This window comes from Drosophila kikkawai, chromosome 2R (assembly GCF_030179895.1).
Source record: "Drosophila kikkawai strain 14028-0561.14 chromosome 2R, DkikHiC1v2, whole genome shotgun sequence".
Classification (NCBI taxonomy): domain Eukaryota; kingdom Metazoa; phylum Arthropoda; class Insecta; order Diptera; family Drosophilidae; genus Drosophila; species Drosophila kikkawai.
Window position 1 is genome coordinate 25586226 of NC_091729.1, and position 18238 is coordinate 25604463.

General features: G+C 46.4%; 2 protein-coding genes across 6 annotated transcripts; one reads left to right on the forward strand and one right to left on the reverse strand.

The window, feature by feature from the left end:
• Nucleotides 1–60: 60 nt before the first annotated feature.
• On the reverse strand, nucleotides 61–4829 carry LOC108072313 (lysosome membrane protein 2). 2 transcript variants are annotated; one of them, XM_017163385.3, is made up of 7 exons: nucleotides 3613–4829; nucleotides 2109–2386; nucleotides 1954–2045; nucleotides 1664–1891; nucleotides 1330–1602; nucleotides 679–1270; nucleotides 61–621 (listed from the first exon to the last, which is right to left on the reverse strand). In XM_017163385.3, the coding sequence occupies exons 1-7, from the start codon at nucleotides 3693–3695 to the stop codon at nucleotides 308–310; spliced, it is 1860 nt and encodes a 619-aa protein (XP_017018874.1). In that variant the 5' UTR covers nucleotides 3696–4829; the 3' UTR covers nucleotides 61–307. The 2 variants fall into 2 exon arrangements, with proteins under 2 accessions (XP_017018874.1, XP_017018876.1); XM_017163387.3 differs by lacking the exon at nucleotides 3613–4829 and adding an exon at nucleotides 2650–2849.
• Nucleotides 4830–6494: 1665 nt separating this feature from the next.
• Nucleotides 6495–16174, forward strand: emp (epithelial membrane protein). 4 transcript variants are annotated; one of them, XM_017163463.3, is made up of 7 exons: nucleotides 6512–6651; nucleotides 12817–12919; nucleotides 13774–14026; nucleotides 14085–14258; nucleotides 14317–14888; nucleotides 14955–15076; nucleotides 15143–16174. In XM_017163463.3, exons 2-7 carry the CDS (start codon nucleotides 12859–12861, stop codon nucleotides 15524–15526), a joined length of 1566 nt encoding a protein of 521 aa, XP_017018952.1. In that variant the 5' UTR covers nucleotides 6512–6651; nucleotides 12817–12858; the 3' UTR covers nucleotides 15527–16174. The 4 variants fall into 4 exon arrangements, with proteins under 4 accessions (XP_017018953.1, XP_017018952.1, XP_017018951.1 ...); XM_017163462.3 differs by lacking the exon at nucleotides 6512–6651 and adding an exon at nucleotides 9046–9172; XM_017163461.3 differs by lacking the exon at nucleotides 6512–6651 and adding an exon at nucleotides 9093–9276.
• The last annotated feature ends 2064 nt before the right edge of the window (nucleotides 16175–18238 follow it).

The window sequence follows — 18238 nt, forward strand, 5'->3', positions numbered from 1 at the left end:
ACCATTCATTTTTTTTTAATGAGGTTTATAAATCTACTCAAAGATTATAGAAGGCTCCGCTACAAGTCATAAACAGTTTATTGAACATTTTGTTTTTACAACATATATACAGCTGATAACTACAGACTAAAGGTAACTGGCGACTCTTTGTAGACTAAAGCTTACTCTTATTCGGTAAGAACTATTCTAGGATAAGCGCAGACAAATTCGAAAATCTCATCAAGTTGAAAAAACAACAACTTTCCCCCGTACCCGCCCCTAACTAAATAACTAATGGCACTGTTCGATCACACGGATGGATGGCTAGCTACACCGACACCGGCATGTTGACGTGCTGCACCACGACGATTCCGCTGTTCAACGCCTCCAGCTCGGCGGATGACTTACTCTCCTGGAGCTGCTCCTCACGCCGGCTGTTCAGGAAGTAGACCCCGGCGATGATAAGGCTGAACGATGTCACCGATATGAGAAGGGTGCCGTACTTGAGAGCGAGCTGTATGGCGTCCAGGCCATAGGTGGTCATGAAGAGTGTGTGAAGCACATCTTCACCGAAGTCACCCGCGGTGATCTCGATCCAGATCAGCGGAAGTATGGTGGCATTAGCTATGCGCTCGGCCTTATCTGGAATAGATAGGATCGTGAGTAAAGGGGAAAGGATGTCCTCTAAGCCCTACTTACTTTCCAGTAATGGCGTCTTGTCAAGCATGATGTTGATCTGGACGCGTGAGGCTCCGCCGATGGGAAAGCCAAAGCGCGGATGGATATCGGCGTACGTCTGGTGCAGTTCCGCCACGGGTTTAATTCCATCAAAGAGATCGTAGTACGTCTTATTGCCGGTGAAAAAGTGCGGAAATGAGGGAAAGATGGGCGAGTCCCCGTAGCACTTGGTGGCGTTGATCACCCCGCTCTCGAAGCACATCTCCGTGTTCTTGCAGTAGCACGCGTTCGCTGGATTAAATTCGGGTTTGGCAAACACATTCATGGGCGTCTTGTAGCGAATCGCATCAATGTTGTTCAAGATGGTAACCTCCTTCTCGAAATGGAGCGGCACTTTCCGGCACAGGACCTGAAGGAACACATTTATGATGCTTCGATTCTGTAGCAGGTTCGGCGAGAACATTGAGGGCTCTGAGCCGTCAATGCGATTGCACTCGTCGCCATCCCAGTAGTCCAGCTGCGGCATCCCATTGAACTGGGTGATAATGCTGAATTTCCTGATGTCGTCCTCGCCTGTGTTTAGCTGCACCGAATCCACGCTGGTTCCGTTGCGCTAAGGAAAGATACCTATTAGAAAGCCGGGCAATGAACGCTTCAGAGGCTGGCACTTACGTTCATCAGGAGGCCAAAGCGCCTCTTCCCCATGCCCAGACTCTTCAGCTTGATGATCTTGTCCTCGTAACCCCAGAGAAAATCGGAGGCCGTTAGATTTTTGAAGAGCGGCTCCTTGTACTGTTTGATGAAGAAGCCGGCGAGTAATCGATCGCCGTACGCCATGCGTTTTACGTGTCCAGCTGCTGAGATAAGTGGCACATTTGGAACCATCAGCACCTCGTCCTCCCCAACAGACGACTTTTCCGGCAGAAACTTGTACGATTTGCGATCCTGAAATGGAATCACATGGTTGAGCCCAGGCAACACTCGTGAATGTCGGCATGATCCTTACCCTGAAGGTGACCGTAAAGTTATTGTTGAAGGAAACTTCATCTTTGACAGTGTGTTCTTGGTAAGTGAGCGGACCCACGTCCACGACTTTTATCTTGTCCGCCCGCCCCGCCAAGTAGTCATCGATATTGGGATAATGGAATATGTGCGCCTTCAGTAAGGTGTCGAATTTGGGGTCTGGGTTGAGCCAGTCTCTGGCCGTTTCCGAATTCTCGGCCAGAATCAGATTCTGTGGGTTAGTTCGATTTAGCTGGAAAGTAGTATTAAAGACTGCATAGTAGCATTTCTCACCTCCAGCATTGTGTTGTTGTAGAACTCGGTGAACCACATCACGAAGAATCCAGTGACGCCGATCACGAACAGCAGAAACATTACGCCCAGCACTGGGGGAAACGAAGGACGCGGATTAATCGAGCTGCCCGGCTTATCAACGGCGCTCTACTCACTTATCAGGGTTCCAATATCCTTGGACGTTGGCTCGTGGCTCTGCGCCTGATTTCGCAGTCCCAAGGCCTCCAGTATCATCTGCGGCACCGGCTTTGGCTTCGCGGCCCCATTCGCCATGGCGTAGCCCCCGAAGGTTCCCGTGCCCACCCTGTTCAGCTGGGAGTTGAGTGTGTTGGATTTGGACCTGATGGCGGCCACTGTGAGATCGCAGTCTTGGTGAGCAACCTCAGGGTTGCTGGTGGCTGCACGTGGCATTGTGGGTGTATCTGGGGCAGAGCTGAAAGTATTGTAAATGGAAGAGTTCTTATCGGGGGCTTATGTAAATCCCAATATTACGCCACAGCCTCCACGATATGTGCTTATTCCCTCCCATAAGCTATCTGTAGAAAGGCAAACACGTGGCGCCTCAAAGGGATAGCTTTGGCAGTAGATTACTAGCTTATCAGGCTGATTCTGGGACTTAAACTCGGGTTCAATGAACACATAGGCACAACTACAACAACTAGATTGTATCACTATTTTAGAGTCTCTGCGACGTACCTATAACACCTCTAGGAGCAATAGTATTTGTTGGATTTAATTGGTGCTAGGATCGATTATAATTAGTCAGTGGTTCGTTGTTCTCGATTCTCGGAGCAATCTTCCGCGGCTCGAGGATTCTTAACCATGCGATTACAGATGTTTTCACAAACTAATCGGTGCTTATATTCCCAGAGCCTTCGCATGCTGCTCGGCGATCGCTGCTTCTGCCCGTGCTGAAATCAAAGTTCAGCTCTATATACTCTCGTTCTTATCAGCAGCTTCTAGGAACACATATGTATATTCGTGGTCCCAGTAGTATGTGCTAGGCATTAATTCATAAATTAATCGAGACAACAAGTATCAGGGTGTGCTATTAAGTGTATGTGCATAGAGTTGAGCTTTGGCAACCATGGGGTAAGTTCTGATTTGCCAACTTTGAAAGCGGGTCGGTCAACGGCTCTGATAAGGCGCAACCTGAGCGTAGTAATTTTCCAATATTAACGATCGTTCTTGGGCTATACATGAATGTGACACGAACGCTAGGAGGGGGTTCTATTGATTATAATGTGACTACAATCTAATAGATAGTTGGTGGAACTGATGAGCTTTGGGAGGTAACCCGATGCAATTATTTGTCCCTGTATAAATTTATTAAACTAATGGTAAACATTTTGTATAATCCTCTTGAAATTCAAACAGATTGTAGGAGCTGGGACTTAACCCACTATTGGTAGATATAATAGTTTCGAATTTAACTACTTAGCTTATGAGGATTTGTGGCCAACCTGGTAGTGATTACCTTATGAACTAATCTGACCAAGAACTATGTTTTCTTTCCTACATATGCATAACATTACCAAACCTTTAGCATTAACTTATTTAGCCTAGTCTGTTTCCGGACACCTAAAGTCAAGTCTGATGGGAACTAGGGAAAAAATTCCGCTATCACCAAATACCACTGCACTTGACACCAACACTTACCGCCTGGAAGACTCCAATGGCAAGGTGCTAGACTTGTCGAGACGAAGGTTCCCGGTTTCCACCGCAGCCGCCCCCCTTTTCATCCGCTCGCCGGAATCAGTTGCAGAAAAGTGCCATTGACTGATAACGTGATGCGGGTGTGTGAGAGAGGCCCCGAGAGCGAAGAGCGGAGATCGGCGGCATGCACTTGTCGTGAGCTTTGCGGTACAGCTGTTTGGTGTTTTTTTTTTTGAGGTGGTGGGCAAACGTGCTCGCAACGAAATGGAAACGAAACCCCACTCACAGACACACGGGCACTAGTGGAGAGTGCACCCACACTCCCAGACACACACACCTCTTATCTGGCGCTCTCTCGCTGTTTTGCTGCTTTGCTTTGCACTTTCGACGACTGCCAAACATTTGGCGTCTTAATTAACAATTTCGTCGTGTTTACGCTGTGTGCACAGCACAAAAAACACTGCTGAGCTGGCTGATGAATATTATTACTCCCCCTCCTCCCCCGCAGAGTGGTGATGATTCTCCTCCTAGTGGATGCTGCGAGTGGATGCAGCGGCTGTATCCGTATCTGTATCTATGCTGCGACTGCGACCGACTTGTTTTGTATCCGTGCCTCGCTTCTTCTCGTTTTCTTTCTCTCCACTTCTCCACACTTGGGGCTCTGTTCTTTTTGTTGCTCTGTGTGCCTTTGTTCGCCTGCTTCTTTGTTTTGTCGCCGTTCTCTTTTGTCAGCTCGATCGTTGTTATTGTTTTTTGTTGTTGTTGTTGTTTTTTCTTCTCTTGCTTCGATTAACTGGAGCTGCAGCTGGAGTTGGAGCTGGTTTTCCAGTGTTGTTTTCTCCCCCCCCCTTCCAGTCGAGGCTTAGTTTTCCCAGCTGAACAGCGACAATTAAATCCGGAGTATTTACGGGTAATTTGCGAGGAATTCGGTCGGTTATCGCTGTTCTATATAGCCACCGCTTGATCCACTTGCCCGCGGATTTTGATTAAGGTTTGATTGCACCTCGAAGCACTCGGTCCCGACCCACGCACTATCTACTGCTCCGATTAGATCTTCGCGGGGATTTGGGGCTTCCACTGGAGCACTGGTTCTCCGCTAGACTGGAATGGTGCGTACTGCCCACCAAACAAGTTATTACTACGACGCTCGGAATCAGTTCGCCCTGGCAGTCAGCAGCAGCAGCTGGGGCAGCAGCGCGACGCAGTCGCTCCTCTTTCCTCATTCCTCGCAGTCGCCGTCGACGTTGCCCCAGCGTCGCAGTCGGCGTCTCTGCCACTGGCACGGGCAGCAAGTGATAAGAGCGGGCGGTCAGCTACGATTGCTGATTACCGCTGCTGGACGAGCGACTGGCGGCGACAGCGCTGCCGGGAATCGGGATCTCTTGTTTACTACGTAGCAGCTTTGGCTTTTGTGCGTGCGCCGCGAGACAAAGTGCAAATTTAATCGTAGCGAACACACAAAGAACCCACTGATGGCGACCACTCTCGGCGGAGACGAGAGATGGCAGAACCAGATGGATGCAGCCTCCCAGCTGTTTCGTTCCGCTCCAGCCTCGTCATTATAGCCGGGCTAGGAGATGGAGCGGAAGAGAGAGCCTCAAACTGGATCGCGAACTGGCTTATTGTTTCCCCAGAGAACCACACTGTGAGAATAATAAGGAGAGAGTTTTTGACACTTATTAATAATCTTAAATAATATATTTTGTTTTTGTTTTGAAGATCTATTAAGTAAATGTAGAAAAGGAAGAGCCCATGATCGTTGAGGGTTTCTATTTTATTGTATCATTAATAATAAATCTATTCTGATTACCATCAGTATAATCTTGTCTAAGCCATGTTCCTTAATCGATTTTGTTGGATCTGATAGGGTATATAAACCTCAGCTTGCCAGAGGCAGCTAACAGCTTCTCATTTTTTTTAATTTTTAACAAGTCCACAGTCCAACCGAAGAAGCGCTCGAGCAGTTAGTAAACGTTTTAATAGCAGTATTACCTAGTGCCACGATCTCCTCTATAGTACTTTTATCGCCTACTCCACAGCTCTGGGTCTATTCATAGGTGTGTGCGCACGCTTTGCTCAAGGGAATTGAAAAAACAGTTTAATTAGCACTTGAGCACTTAAGACGTTCTGGAACCCTTGACTTGGAGAATTGCATATTGTTTGCTCGAGCGGTTAACAAAGGCGGCGGGAAGTGCAGACGGAGCTCATCGGGATAGGTGCTCCCATCTCTCCCACTCTCAGTGCTCATTTCTCTGTTTCAATTTCGCAACTCTTGGATATATTTAGATTGGCTTATCATCGGGCTCTCGGACTGTCGGGACCGACTCCCGGCACGATCGCTGTGCGCGGCTAGAAGAACCCCCACCGAAGCCGAGTTATTGAACCCCACGGCCAGGCCACGATTGTGTGCCCAGGCATTTATCAGCTTAGTCAAGAGTTTACAACTCATCTGCCGTTCCCCGGCCGCACCGGAATCCGAATCCCTGCTCGGAGCCAGTGCCTCGGTGTGTTTTGTTCGACTGAGCGACTGATAGCCCCGCTGAACCTTTTGTTTTGCTCGCGGGCCGATGACGCGGTTGGGTTTTCAATAACTCAATAGCTCAATCCTAATCTGTTCGTGCTAGTTAATGGCCCTGTCCAAACCGCCGCGCTGACTGCAATATATTTACCTGTTCAGCCACCCTCCCATCCTCTCCAGACCCTAGCTTAGGTGGGCTTTTAAGTTCAGGTGACAGCCTAAGTGGCTCTAAGTCATCAGTCGCTAAGCTAGCGCAGTGTGTCCGAGGCCCAGTCCGGAATCTCTATCTATATAGTGACCACTTCCTCAACGGCCGCTTAGAGGAGAATCTTATCAGTCGTAGGAGAACGGGCCGGCTTATCAACCTGGTTGCCGGGTCGTCAAGTGCCAAGTAATTTCCATCACACTCACCTACACGAAAAAATTCCGAAATTATTAGCAAAAGAGACGAATTTTGAAGCCGAGAAGGAAGGAAGCCCTTCCGGAACGCATCTCCTTGATGGAAATATGGGACATTGTGTTTAGTGAGTAGAGCTTGACCCTAAGTTCGGACGGGAGTAGGGGTGAAGGTCATCTGTCGCAATTGATGACACGCCACGCCACGACAGTTGAGTTAACATATATGATGCGTAGTGGGCTTGCTATTATTTATCATTATTGCATCACTTACGGCCACAAATGCGCCATTTTGTACGACAGTTTACATAAACAGAAAGGTCGCATGCAACCCGGTTAGCCTTATTGGCATGCAAAGTCGCCGTGGAGTCGAGCTTCGGATACGGGTCGAGTCGGCTACGGTGCGGCGGTGTGTGGGGTGGGGTGTGGTGGGTAGTTGTGGTTGGACTTGACGAGGAATGTCGAAAATTACTGGGCGATAATGTCTTGGTTCGCCTTCTACATAGCTAGAGCATTTGCTATTGCCAGTCCAGAATGTGAATTACTTTACAGTGCAGCCGTGATAGGGCAGATGAGCCTCGCTATAGTGCACAAAATAGTGTCTTGAAATTATTGAGCTCATGAATATTAATATAATCAGGGAAGTAAGCTTAATGCCGAAAATTACTTTTTCTGTGTCAAATATTTTCATCTTCTTGAAGGATCTTATGATTTTATTTAGTTAAGCAATCATTTCCGACCCCACAAATCATATATATTCTTGATCAGCATTGACAGGCGCTTCTTTCTAGCCATCTCGGAAAGAAATCAAAAATTTTCAATTTTTTTAAAAATTTGATAAGGGGTTACATCATTAAAATTCTCAAAAATGACCAAAAATTTTGATTTCTAAAAATTTAAGATTCTGTATGCAGATTTGTTAACCTGGAAAAAACTAGCATAGAAACGCTTTCCGAATGGAATTTGCTTCATTTTTGACTTAGTTATGATATTTTTAGGGCCTTGATTTGTCCAAAAAAACTATCATAAAAATAATGATAAAGAATTCCAATATTTCCGTCTTCTTCAAGAGTCTTATGATTTTATTTAGTGAAGCAGTCATTTCCGACCCCACAAATCATATATATTCTTGATCAGCATTGTCAGGCGCATCTTTCTAGCCATCTCGGAAAGAAATCAAAAATTTTCATTTTTTTTACAAATTTCAGAAGGGGTTACATCATTAAAATTGTCGAAAATGACCAAAAATTTTGATTTCAAAAAATTTTAAATTCTGTATGCAGATTTGTTAACCTGGAAAAAACTAACATAGAAACGCTTTCCGAATGGAATTTGCTTCATTTTTGACTTAGTTATGATATTTTTAGGACCTTGAATTGTCCAAAAAAATTATCATATAAAAATAATGATAAAGAATTCTAATATTTCCGTCTTCTTGAAGGGTCTTATGAGTGAAGCAGTCATTTCCGAGCCTATACATCATATATATTCTTGATTTGCATTAATTAATGATTTTTTGACTGAGTTAGGATTGATTTTAGACTCGATGTCATGATCCTATGGTAAACTGCAAGGGTAGGGAATTTCTAAACATTCTTTATTACGTTTTGGCTCATTATCTTATACTACCAATTAGTCTTTTAAATTTTATTATTTAAAAACTATTACCTTCAACTACTCTAGTAAAGACATTATATTTGTTGAAATCAAAGGGGATTATTGGAACTTTCCTTGTGTTTTCCAGTTCTTTGGGAACTATTTAGATATACAGAAGTTTGCCCCTGATTCATGGCTGGGAAATTGTTATCATTAGCCAGAACTTTCTCGAGTAAAATTTCCAATTCATATTTCTCCGTAATGTCGATTGGTTTATGCAAATGCAGCAAGCTGCCATTTTTGTATTTCCACAGCTGGATTCGCTCATTTCCCAGTAGAACCAGCCCCAAGAGGGGGGAACTTGCACAATAACCATCAACCATTCGCCGCTGGATCGTTGAATCGTCGCTGGAACTCCCAACTTTATTTACATTCTTTGACTGCAACCTGTCGTCGCTGGGGTTTGGCAACAATTGCATGAGTCACATGCAACTCCATGGCGGCCACTAGCAGCAGCTATCATAATCGGCCCGGGTGCAGCGCAATCAATGAGATATTTTGGCTTCGGTTCGGGTTCAAAACGGAACGCGCCATGCAACGCAATGAAACGAAAGACTTCAATGCAAGCAACAAACTTGTTTATCAGCCTGCCAACGGGGCTCCGGCTCACCTCTGTCCACCTCTGGCCACCGCTGTCCACCTCGGCTCACCCGATCTCGATCGGACCGAGCTTTTATCGCATGCGTTGCAGTGGAAAGCTCTCCTCGTTCGTTTACTCTCGCTTTTGCAGCGCCACAGACACAATCGCACACTAGAGCTACCGGCCAATCGTCGCCGCTCGCCTCTACCTGTTTATCAGGTTTTCCAGTTTTCGCTTTGTCGCAACGCCGAGCAGCAAGCCAAGCTTCTGGCTGGGAGCTTTCGCCGCCTGAACATCTTACGTTGGGGCTTCACTCGAAGACGGCGACTTCAGTTACTCGGCGGCACTGCGAGCGTTCGAGTCGTTGACGTTTTTTGCCGGCGGTCACCCCCAATTGAGACGTTCCACCTGTCGTGAGTTCCTCGTACCGCCGCTCCAAGTTCCCAGTTCCCTAGTTGCCAGTTCCAGTCCGGGCGCAAGAATCTAAGCGGCAAGACCGTGCCAAGTCCCCCCCAGTGTGAGTGAGCTGTCCGCGTTGTCCCGGTGTGTGAGTGCCCCGGCGTGTGTGTGTGTGTACTCGTACTCGTATTAGTGGCCATTTGGAAATGCCTGTGGTTTGTGGCTACTCCAGCTCCAGCTACCGTCCGGCTCGTCCAGCCTGTCCAGCCAGCGACTGGTCGCATTCCAGGGAGCTGCAAGAGAGTCCGATTGCTGCAGTTCGATCAATGGACCACCGACCCTTGGCTCCAAGTGTACCCATTCGGATTCGGATTCGAATCCGAAGCCGAATCCAACTCCATCTCCGTCTGCGTCTCCGCTCTGATCATGGCTCTTGGTTGAGCAAGACCTTGCCCAGTCAGCCAAAATGAAACCACTTCGCCAGCGACTTTGCCTCGCTACAAAAGCGGAAAATCATTGAATTATGCTTTAGGGGCTCTGGGGGGGGCTTTGATTTTGTTTTGTTTGTGTTGGAGTCTTGGGTCTGGAGGCTTGAGGCTTGAGGCAGCCGCTAAACGCTGTCTGCGGCCCTGCCAAAAGCGCATTTGATGTACGTGCATAGTTTTATGATTACTTGTGTGGAAAAAGTGAAATTTTGCTCTGCACTCGAGCCGAGCGGAGTCGAGCTGGGCTGAGCAGAGCTGCCACGAAGCAGCCAGCCAGCCAGCGGCACACAGCGAAATCAAATAAAAAGTCTACCGAAAACACACAAGATACAAGATCCGAAGCTAAGCGTGCGCTGGCAAGAAACCTCAGATAAATAAATAAATAAATACATAAATAAATAGAGGGGCCTGCTGCTGCAAGCTTTATTTTTCTCTTTTTTGACCACATAACTATGACGATTATGCGAAGGTTGCACCAGAGCTGGGGCCGAGAGGGCTGCCCAGCAACCCAGCAAACCTCCGAAGCTTTGAATCATCTTCATCATGGCATTAGTAGCAGCAGCAGCAGCAGCAGCGGTAGGTCTAGGGCTCGGGGCCGTTCCCCGTTGATCGTAAATTGAGGTGACAATTGCCTGGTTTTGTTTCTGTTGACACATTTCACTGCGAAAGCAGCCCCAGCCCCACACTCCTCGACGGTCGCTGGTGTAACTGCGGCGAAACTGACCTACTGACAGCCCAAGATGAGCCACTCGCGAGTCCGCCGCACATGTCAGTCACGCCATTGACGGCGACATCTACCTTGTTTAAGGCACAAATTTAAAAGCCATTTCGTTTTGTATTATCAAATGCAGGTGAATTTCGGTCGAAGACTGAGCAGCGACTCCTGCAATACCCTTTCGCACAGAAAAACCCTGTAAGATTCGTTACTTCTATCACAAAGCAGTAAATTTCTACTTAATGTCCAGCTTAACAAGGTTTCTCTATTAGCCAAAGGCACTTAACCGATCGTAATGTATTGCCTTGGCAGTATTTATTGCATTTCGAAGTCGATTAACTTTGGAACAGACTTAAAGTCGAGCACCTTTGAGTTTCACTCCGCTCGCAGGGCTTTCTCGAGTCGTTTCGAGTGGAAAATCTTAACCCAACGAATACCCTCTGTAGCGTAGTGCAGGGTATGCCCGGGTCGACGCCAGTGGCAACCGCCCCGAAATTGGGTCAGGGTAATTGCTCACACTAAATAGCTGCTACCGCTTGTATTTATTTGTGCAACACTTAAACGCAGTGAAATTATGAGACATGGCTCCTCGGCTCGACTGGATCTCTACGCCTCCCAGAGCCGCGGCGGATGTACTGGCCGTGATTCCGCTTTCGGTTCAATCCGCGCACAAAACGTGTGTTTTTAGAAAGTAAATTTCTATTGAAGCTTGCTGATTCTGGCCAGGCAGCTGGAGCTGCTAATTGAAAAGCCACAACAAGTGAAACCAAAATAAAATAAGACCATTACATCAGCTGTGCCGCATTTCATTGGAATGCCAAGAGCCGCTGCTGGTAATGCTGAGACCGAGGCGGCTAGGGTTTCCCCATTCCTTTCAAGCTGATAAGAGGAAACCAAAACAATCAACAAAGCTGTGGTTCTAACTTCGAATCTGAGCCTGAGTCTGAGTCAGAGCCACTCGGCTCTGCAAAAGCAAGGCTCAGCGGGCCAATGGGCCGTGAATACAGACCCCCAATTAGCAGGCAAACCAAAACAACTGATATTTAAACAGAAAAATATGGTTAACTGAATGCAAATCCTAATCAAAATCCCAATCCCGAGCTGAAGTCATTGATTAATGGCCCAAATGCTGGGCCCGATCGAGTGTCACCGAAAATTCATTTGAGGTGAAATAATTATGGGCTAATTAGTATTCGATGGGCATCGTCGTCGACAACTGCCCAATGGTGGTGGATCGCAGCCTAATGCCTGAGTACGAATATTTAAGCCCGGCCCAGTGTGCGTTCGAGCGACGGCGACAGAGCCTCCGAGAGGCGGAGACGGAGACGGAGGAGTGCGACCTTGTGGCGTTCGGAAAGCGCAGTAAACTTGGCAAATAATAAACTCGTAGCTGTGGTCGAGTGTGTGTGCGCTGATAGGGTAGAGCGAACTCAAAGTACAAAGTTTAATGCTTTTTAGCCGAATCTCTCGTTGGAGAAATCATAAAAGCGCTTCTATTGCTTCCGCCAGACTCCAAGAACAGCACAGACCAGTCCGAGGTGCGAACGTGCTCCATCTGGAGTTGGCTGCGATAAGGCGTTGTAAGTCCGTTTGTATGCAGCTAGGCGGGACAGTATCGGTTCGGATCGGACGTCAGGGGATCAATTAAAATGTTTCTATTGTCTCCAGCCGTGCGGGGCCTGCAAATGGCCAGCCATTAGCCGAATCCGTCTCCGAATCCGAATCCGAATCTGCTTAGCTTTGTTTTATGAATATGAATAATGGCCTGCCTGGAATCGTCAATAGTAAACGTTTCGGTTTACGCACGAATCCGCACCTGAGAGATACATGTTTCTGGCGTAGCCCTGGCCCCGGTCAAGGTCCCAGCGGTAGCAGCAGAGCCGAGCGAAGCTGAGCAGAGCCTGCCGACCCATTAAAGAGCGTTTAATTGCCCAAGCAGAGCTCCAAGGTAAACCCTGCCAGGAAGGGAGCAACAGGTACAGCTGGCAATTAGCAGCAGTACCAGGTTGTGCTGACTTGAAGGTTCTGCCGGAGTCAGTCCCCCCAAATCGGTTTCTCTCGCTGCTGTGCTCTGCGATAAATCAGCTTTTGGGCGAAACCGCACATCGACAGAGCGACAAAGCGACAGCGACATCGACATCGACGAGCGAAGCGATGTCAAAACAGCACAAGGCCAACACGCCCCAAAAACGTGTCTGAGGTCGAGGCATCGGCAGCGGCATTTCTGTCACTCTTCCGCTGTCATCTCCCCGAGATCTACCTGTGGGAGAATTGGGGGACCATGATCGGGGCCCCCAAGATCATGAACATCGAGCGATGGCCGCGACCCGCCAGCGATATGAGCGATTGCATTCCAGTTTATCTGGCTTCGTTCTTAATTGTAGATTAACAATGCAAAACAACCACTTAACCAGTATCTCTAGGTCTCTTTACGAATGCTTTTGTTTTGCTCTTCCAGAACTAGCACAACCAGCCACAGCACCCCAAACCCAGCCACACCATGAACGGGCCCAAGCACAAGCTGTGCACCAAACTGTCCAGCACATACCTGAGGAAGTGGTGTAAGTATGATGATGCCGATCCGGGAGACATTAACATCTGATTGTATAACTACATTTTTGCCGTGCAAGAAATTTCCATTTGGATATTTCCGACTTAATTTCTGTAATAAATTATTACTAATAATCCCGTCCAGCAAATTATGCACAACGCAATGGGAGGTGGAATCACAAGTACGCTCGGCGGCCCAGTCAATGCGATTCGCCTGGCTTTGGATTATAACTCCACGTGCCCGATTCTTGTTTTTGTTATTGTTTGCGCTCTCAGGCTATATATACACTTGTATATCGTAGTTTCTGCCCTGGCGACTGGTTAGACTGGTCTTCGGATGGGGATTACTTTACGTTAAAGCCGCTCAAAGTGCGCCGGATAGGATAAACTGGCCATTTTATGGAGCTTCCTACTATTCCGACCTTTCCCCATAGCCCACTCCCTGAGTTGGAGCTATTGCGTAGTAGAACTGTTTCAGAGGTCGTCTTCTTCGGCCAGGGTTCTCGGAATCCGGTTATAACCCATTCTATTTTAAGTAGACTTTCCAGTTCTCTGATCGAATTGTAATTATTCAATCACAAATAATTGCTGGATATTTATAAGACAAGTCACTGGCTCTGGAAGGTTTTATAACCCGGAATAAAGGTCAGAGGGGCAGTGATTCACCCTAGGTGGACTCATCCTGGGCCGTATAAATATTTATAGCGTTCTTCCTAAATATTTGCCTCGATCAAGTCCACGTTTCCACGTCCCCGCCCAATGACAACACCAGATCGATCCCCCTCCCGGCTGACTCATCCCAGAGGCCGCGTTAATTTATGCATTCGGTGAACACAATTGTTCAACAATCGCTTTGGTTTTCCAGGGATTACGATCGTCATTGCCGCGGCACTGATAATCGGCGGCATTGTGGTGGCCTGTGAATTCTCCGTGCTGATCAATGCCGTTGTGGACCGCATGGTGGCCCTGCGCCCCGGCGCCAAGACCTTCGGCTGGTGGGCCAAACCCCCAGTGGAGCCCAGGATCAGCCTGTACATCTACAATGTGACCAATGCCGACGATTTCCTCAGCAACGGCTCCAAGGCCATTGTCGACGAGGTGGGACCCTATGTCTACAGGTAAGTGGTATCTTTAGCTGATGCCGGCCTCGATCTGAAACCCCATCCCGATCTGCAGCGAGACCTGGGAAAAGGTAAACATCGTGGAGAATGACAATGGCACGCTGAGCTACAACCTGCGCAAGATCTACTCGTTCCGCGAAGACCTCTCCGTGGGCCCCGAAGACGATGTCGTGATTGTGCCCAACATTCCCATGCTGAGCGCCACCTCCCAGAGCAAGCACGCGGCCAGGTAAGTGCTCCTCCACCGTGACCCTGACCGCCACTAACTTTGAGCTTGCAATGCGCAGGTTCCTGCGACTGGCCATGGCCAGCATCATGGACATCCTGAAGATCAAGCCGTTCGTCCAGGTTTCCGTCGGACAGCTGCTGTGGGGCTACGAGGATCCGCTCCTCAAACTGGCCAAGGACGTGGTACCCAAGGAGCAGAAGTTACCCTACGAAGAGTTTGGCCTGCTGTACGGCAAGAATGGCACCTCCTCCGACCGCATCACCGTGAACACGGGCGTTGATGACATCACAAAATACGGCATCATCGACAACTACAACGGCCGCACCCACCTGCCCCACTGGACCACCGATGCGTGCAACAGTCTGGCGGGCACCGACGGCTCCATCTTCCCGCCGCACATCGAAAAGGACCGCATCCTGCACGTGTACGACAAGGACCTGTGCCGCCTACTGCCCCTGGTCTTCGAAAAGGAGGTGGAGACCTCGAACGAGGTGCCCGGCTACCGCTTCACCCCGCCCGAGTGGGTCTTCGCCGACGTGGACAGCCATCCGGACAACATGTGCTTCTGCCCCGCCGGCAAACCCTCGTGCTCACCCAACGGCCTCTTCAACGTTTCCCTGTGCCAATATGGTGAGCGGGATTCCCCTGTTACTCCTAATTCAGAAGAAGGGTTTATCTAATTTCACTCTCCTTTAGATTCCCCCATTATGCTGAGCTTCCCGCATTTCTACCTGGCCGATGAGAGCCTGAGGACGCAAGTGGACGGCATCTCCCCGCCCCAGAAGGAATTGCACCAGTTCTTCTTCGACGTCCAGCCGGTAAGACTTCAGGCTCCAAGCGGACGCCCCTTCTCTTGACCTCTCTTCCTTTCTCTCCCCCTACAGAAATTGGGAACTACGCTGCGCGTGCGTGGCCGCGTCCAGATCAATCTGGCGGTAAGCCAGGTGTTCGACATCAAGCAGGTGGCCAACTTCCCAGACATCATCTTCCCCATCCTGTGGTTCGAGGAGGGCATCGACAACCTGCCCGACGAGGTAACCGACCTGATGCGTTTCGCCGAACAGGTGCCGCCCAAGATCCGCCTGGGTCTCATTCTGGGCCTATGCGCCCTGGGCGTCATCCTGCTGCTGCTCGCCACCTTCTGCCTCATCCGCAACTCGCACCGGCAGAGCACCCTGCACCTGGAGGGCTCCAACTACCTGGCCACCGCCCAGGTGGACATGAACAAGAAGCAAAACAAGGAGAACCAACCCGCCGCCAGATACTAGGCGCTCTAGTCGGAGTCTGGTCGCAGTTCGAGGGGTCTCTGGGTGTCTTATAGTGTAGTGTAAGCCTTTAGCTAGGAACTGGGACTAGCCCAAGCCCATCCGCATTCCCAATTCCGTTTCCCTGTCCCCTATTCCCGTTCCCCCCCCTCCCATTCGAATCCGTAGTCTAGAAGAAATGGAGCTGGGAAGACTTGTATGTATTTGTATGTGTATCTGTATCTGTATCTGTATCTATTGTATTGTATGTAGGTTATCGTTTTAAGTAATCGTTATGAAAATTTGGATGTGTAGTCTTACAAAACCGTCGTGATCGCTTTAAGGCTCAAAGCTTCGACTCAAACTTTGATTTGTTATACCAAAACAGAAGCCTTCCCTGTCCTAGCAGATTAAACCCCTCGTTTAAATTGGATATCCGGACGGGCGAGAGAGCCGTCACAAGTCAAGTCACAAAACACTGGAAACGTTTCTCAAATAAAACAAAAGGTTCCGTCCTCTCGAATACAAATGTGCCTCATTAGGCCGAAAATGCCGGACAAGCTCCGCATCGGAAATTTCTATTCAATAAATACATAATTCTATCGATTGAGTGTACAATTTATATTCATTAATGTGTGTACAATAAACTACGATATTATTTTAATGAGACAATTGGCCAAAATCTATTTCTGACTCCATACAAGCTAGAGCTAAAGCCTCCCATTTAGGGAGAGATTATTAATTTGTTTGGGGTCCCTACAATGGCTTGCCAAAGGAAACATACAATGCTAATGGTAGCAGCAGAATTTTTATTGTTTAGCTATTAAAAAACACAATTATATATATCTAAGTCTTTATACGATTTAGAAAGATTCAGAATTCCATTGATAATTCCATATAATTTTAAACTGCACATAATTCAATGGGTGTTCAATATTTCTACATATGTAAATATCCTTGCAGGGTATTTTAAATTCAGTCAGAAGCTTACAAAGCAGAGAAGGAGTCATTTCCGACCCTACAAATCATATATATTCTTGATCAGCATAAACAGGCGCGCCTTTCTAGCCATCTCGGAAGGAAATCAAAAATTTTCAATTTTTTTACAAATTTGATAAGGGGTTACATCATTAAAATTCTCAAAAATGACCAAAAATTTTGATTTCTTAAAATTTAAGATTCTGTATGCAGATTTGTTAACCTGGAAAAAACTAGCATAGAAACCCTTTCCGAATGGAATTTGCTGCATTTTTGACTTAGTTATGATATTTTTAGGGCCTTGATTTGTCCAAAAAAAATTATCATATAGAAATAATGATAATGAATTCAAATATTTCCATCTTTTTGAAGGGTATTATGATTTTATTTAGTGAAGCAGTCATTTCCGACCCTATAAATCATATATATTCTTGATCAGCATTGACAGGCGCATCTTTCTAGCCATCTCAGAAAGAAATCAAAAATTTTCAATTTTTTTACAAATTTGATAAGGGGTTACATCATTAAAATTCTCAAAAATGACTAAAAATTTTGATTTCTAAAAATTTAAGATTCTGTATACAGATTTGTTAACCTGAAAAAAACTAGCATAGAAACGCTTTCCGAATGGAATTAGCTGCATTTTTGACTTAGTTATGATATTTTTAGGGCCTTGATTTGTCCAAAAAAAATTATCATATAGAAATAATGATAATGAATTCAAATATTTCCATCTTTTTGAAGGGTCTTATGATTTTATTTAGTGAAGCACTCATTTCCGACCCCACAAATCATATATATTCTTGATCAGCATTAACAGGCGCGTCTTTCTAGCCATCTAGGAAGGAAATCAAAAATTTTCAATTTTTTTAAAAATTTGATAAGGGGTTACATCATTAAAATTCTCAAAAATGACCAAAAATTTTGATTTCTTAAAATTTAAGAGTCTGTATGCAGATTTGTTAACCTGAAAAAAACTAGCATAGAAACGCTTTCCGAATGGAATTAGCTGCATTTTTGACTTAGTTATGATATTTTTAGGGCCTTGATTTGTCCAAAAAAAATTATCATATAAAAATAATGATAACGAATTCTAATATTTCCGTCTTCTTGAAGAGTCTTATGATTTTATTTAGTGAAGCAGTCATTTCCGACCCTATAAATCATATATATTCTTGATCAGCATTAACAGGCGCGTTTTTCTAGCCATCTAGGAAGGAAATCAAAAATTTTCAATTTTTTTTACAAATTTGATAAGGGGTTACATCATTAAAATTCTCAAAAATGATCAAAAATTTTGATTTCCTAAAATTAAAAATTTGGTATGCAGATTTGTAAACCTGAAGAAAACTAGCATAGAAACGCTTTCCGAACTGAAATTATCCATTTTTGGCTGAGTTAGGATTGATTTTTGATTCGATGCAATGATCCAATGGCAAACTTCAAGGGTATACAAATTTGGCTTCCCGTATTTAGTCTAGTTTATAAATCTAATTTATAATCTAATTAAATTTTGCAATTGGTTTCCATGCTAAACTAAGTTGTGGCTTTAGTACGGATCCCAAAAGTATGCTATGTAGGGAACATCTACACATTCATAACTTTTATCGGCTCCGAGCTACGGATTTCCCAGGCCTCCACAGGTGTCATAAGCCATAAAAAGTACGAGAGTGATTAGGGTAATAATAAATAAAAAAGTAATAAAATTCTAGTTAATACCAACAATGCCGGTGGGCGTTATCAGTAGCCCTAATATTC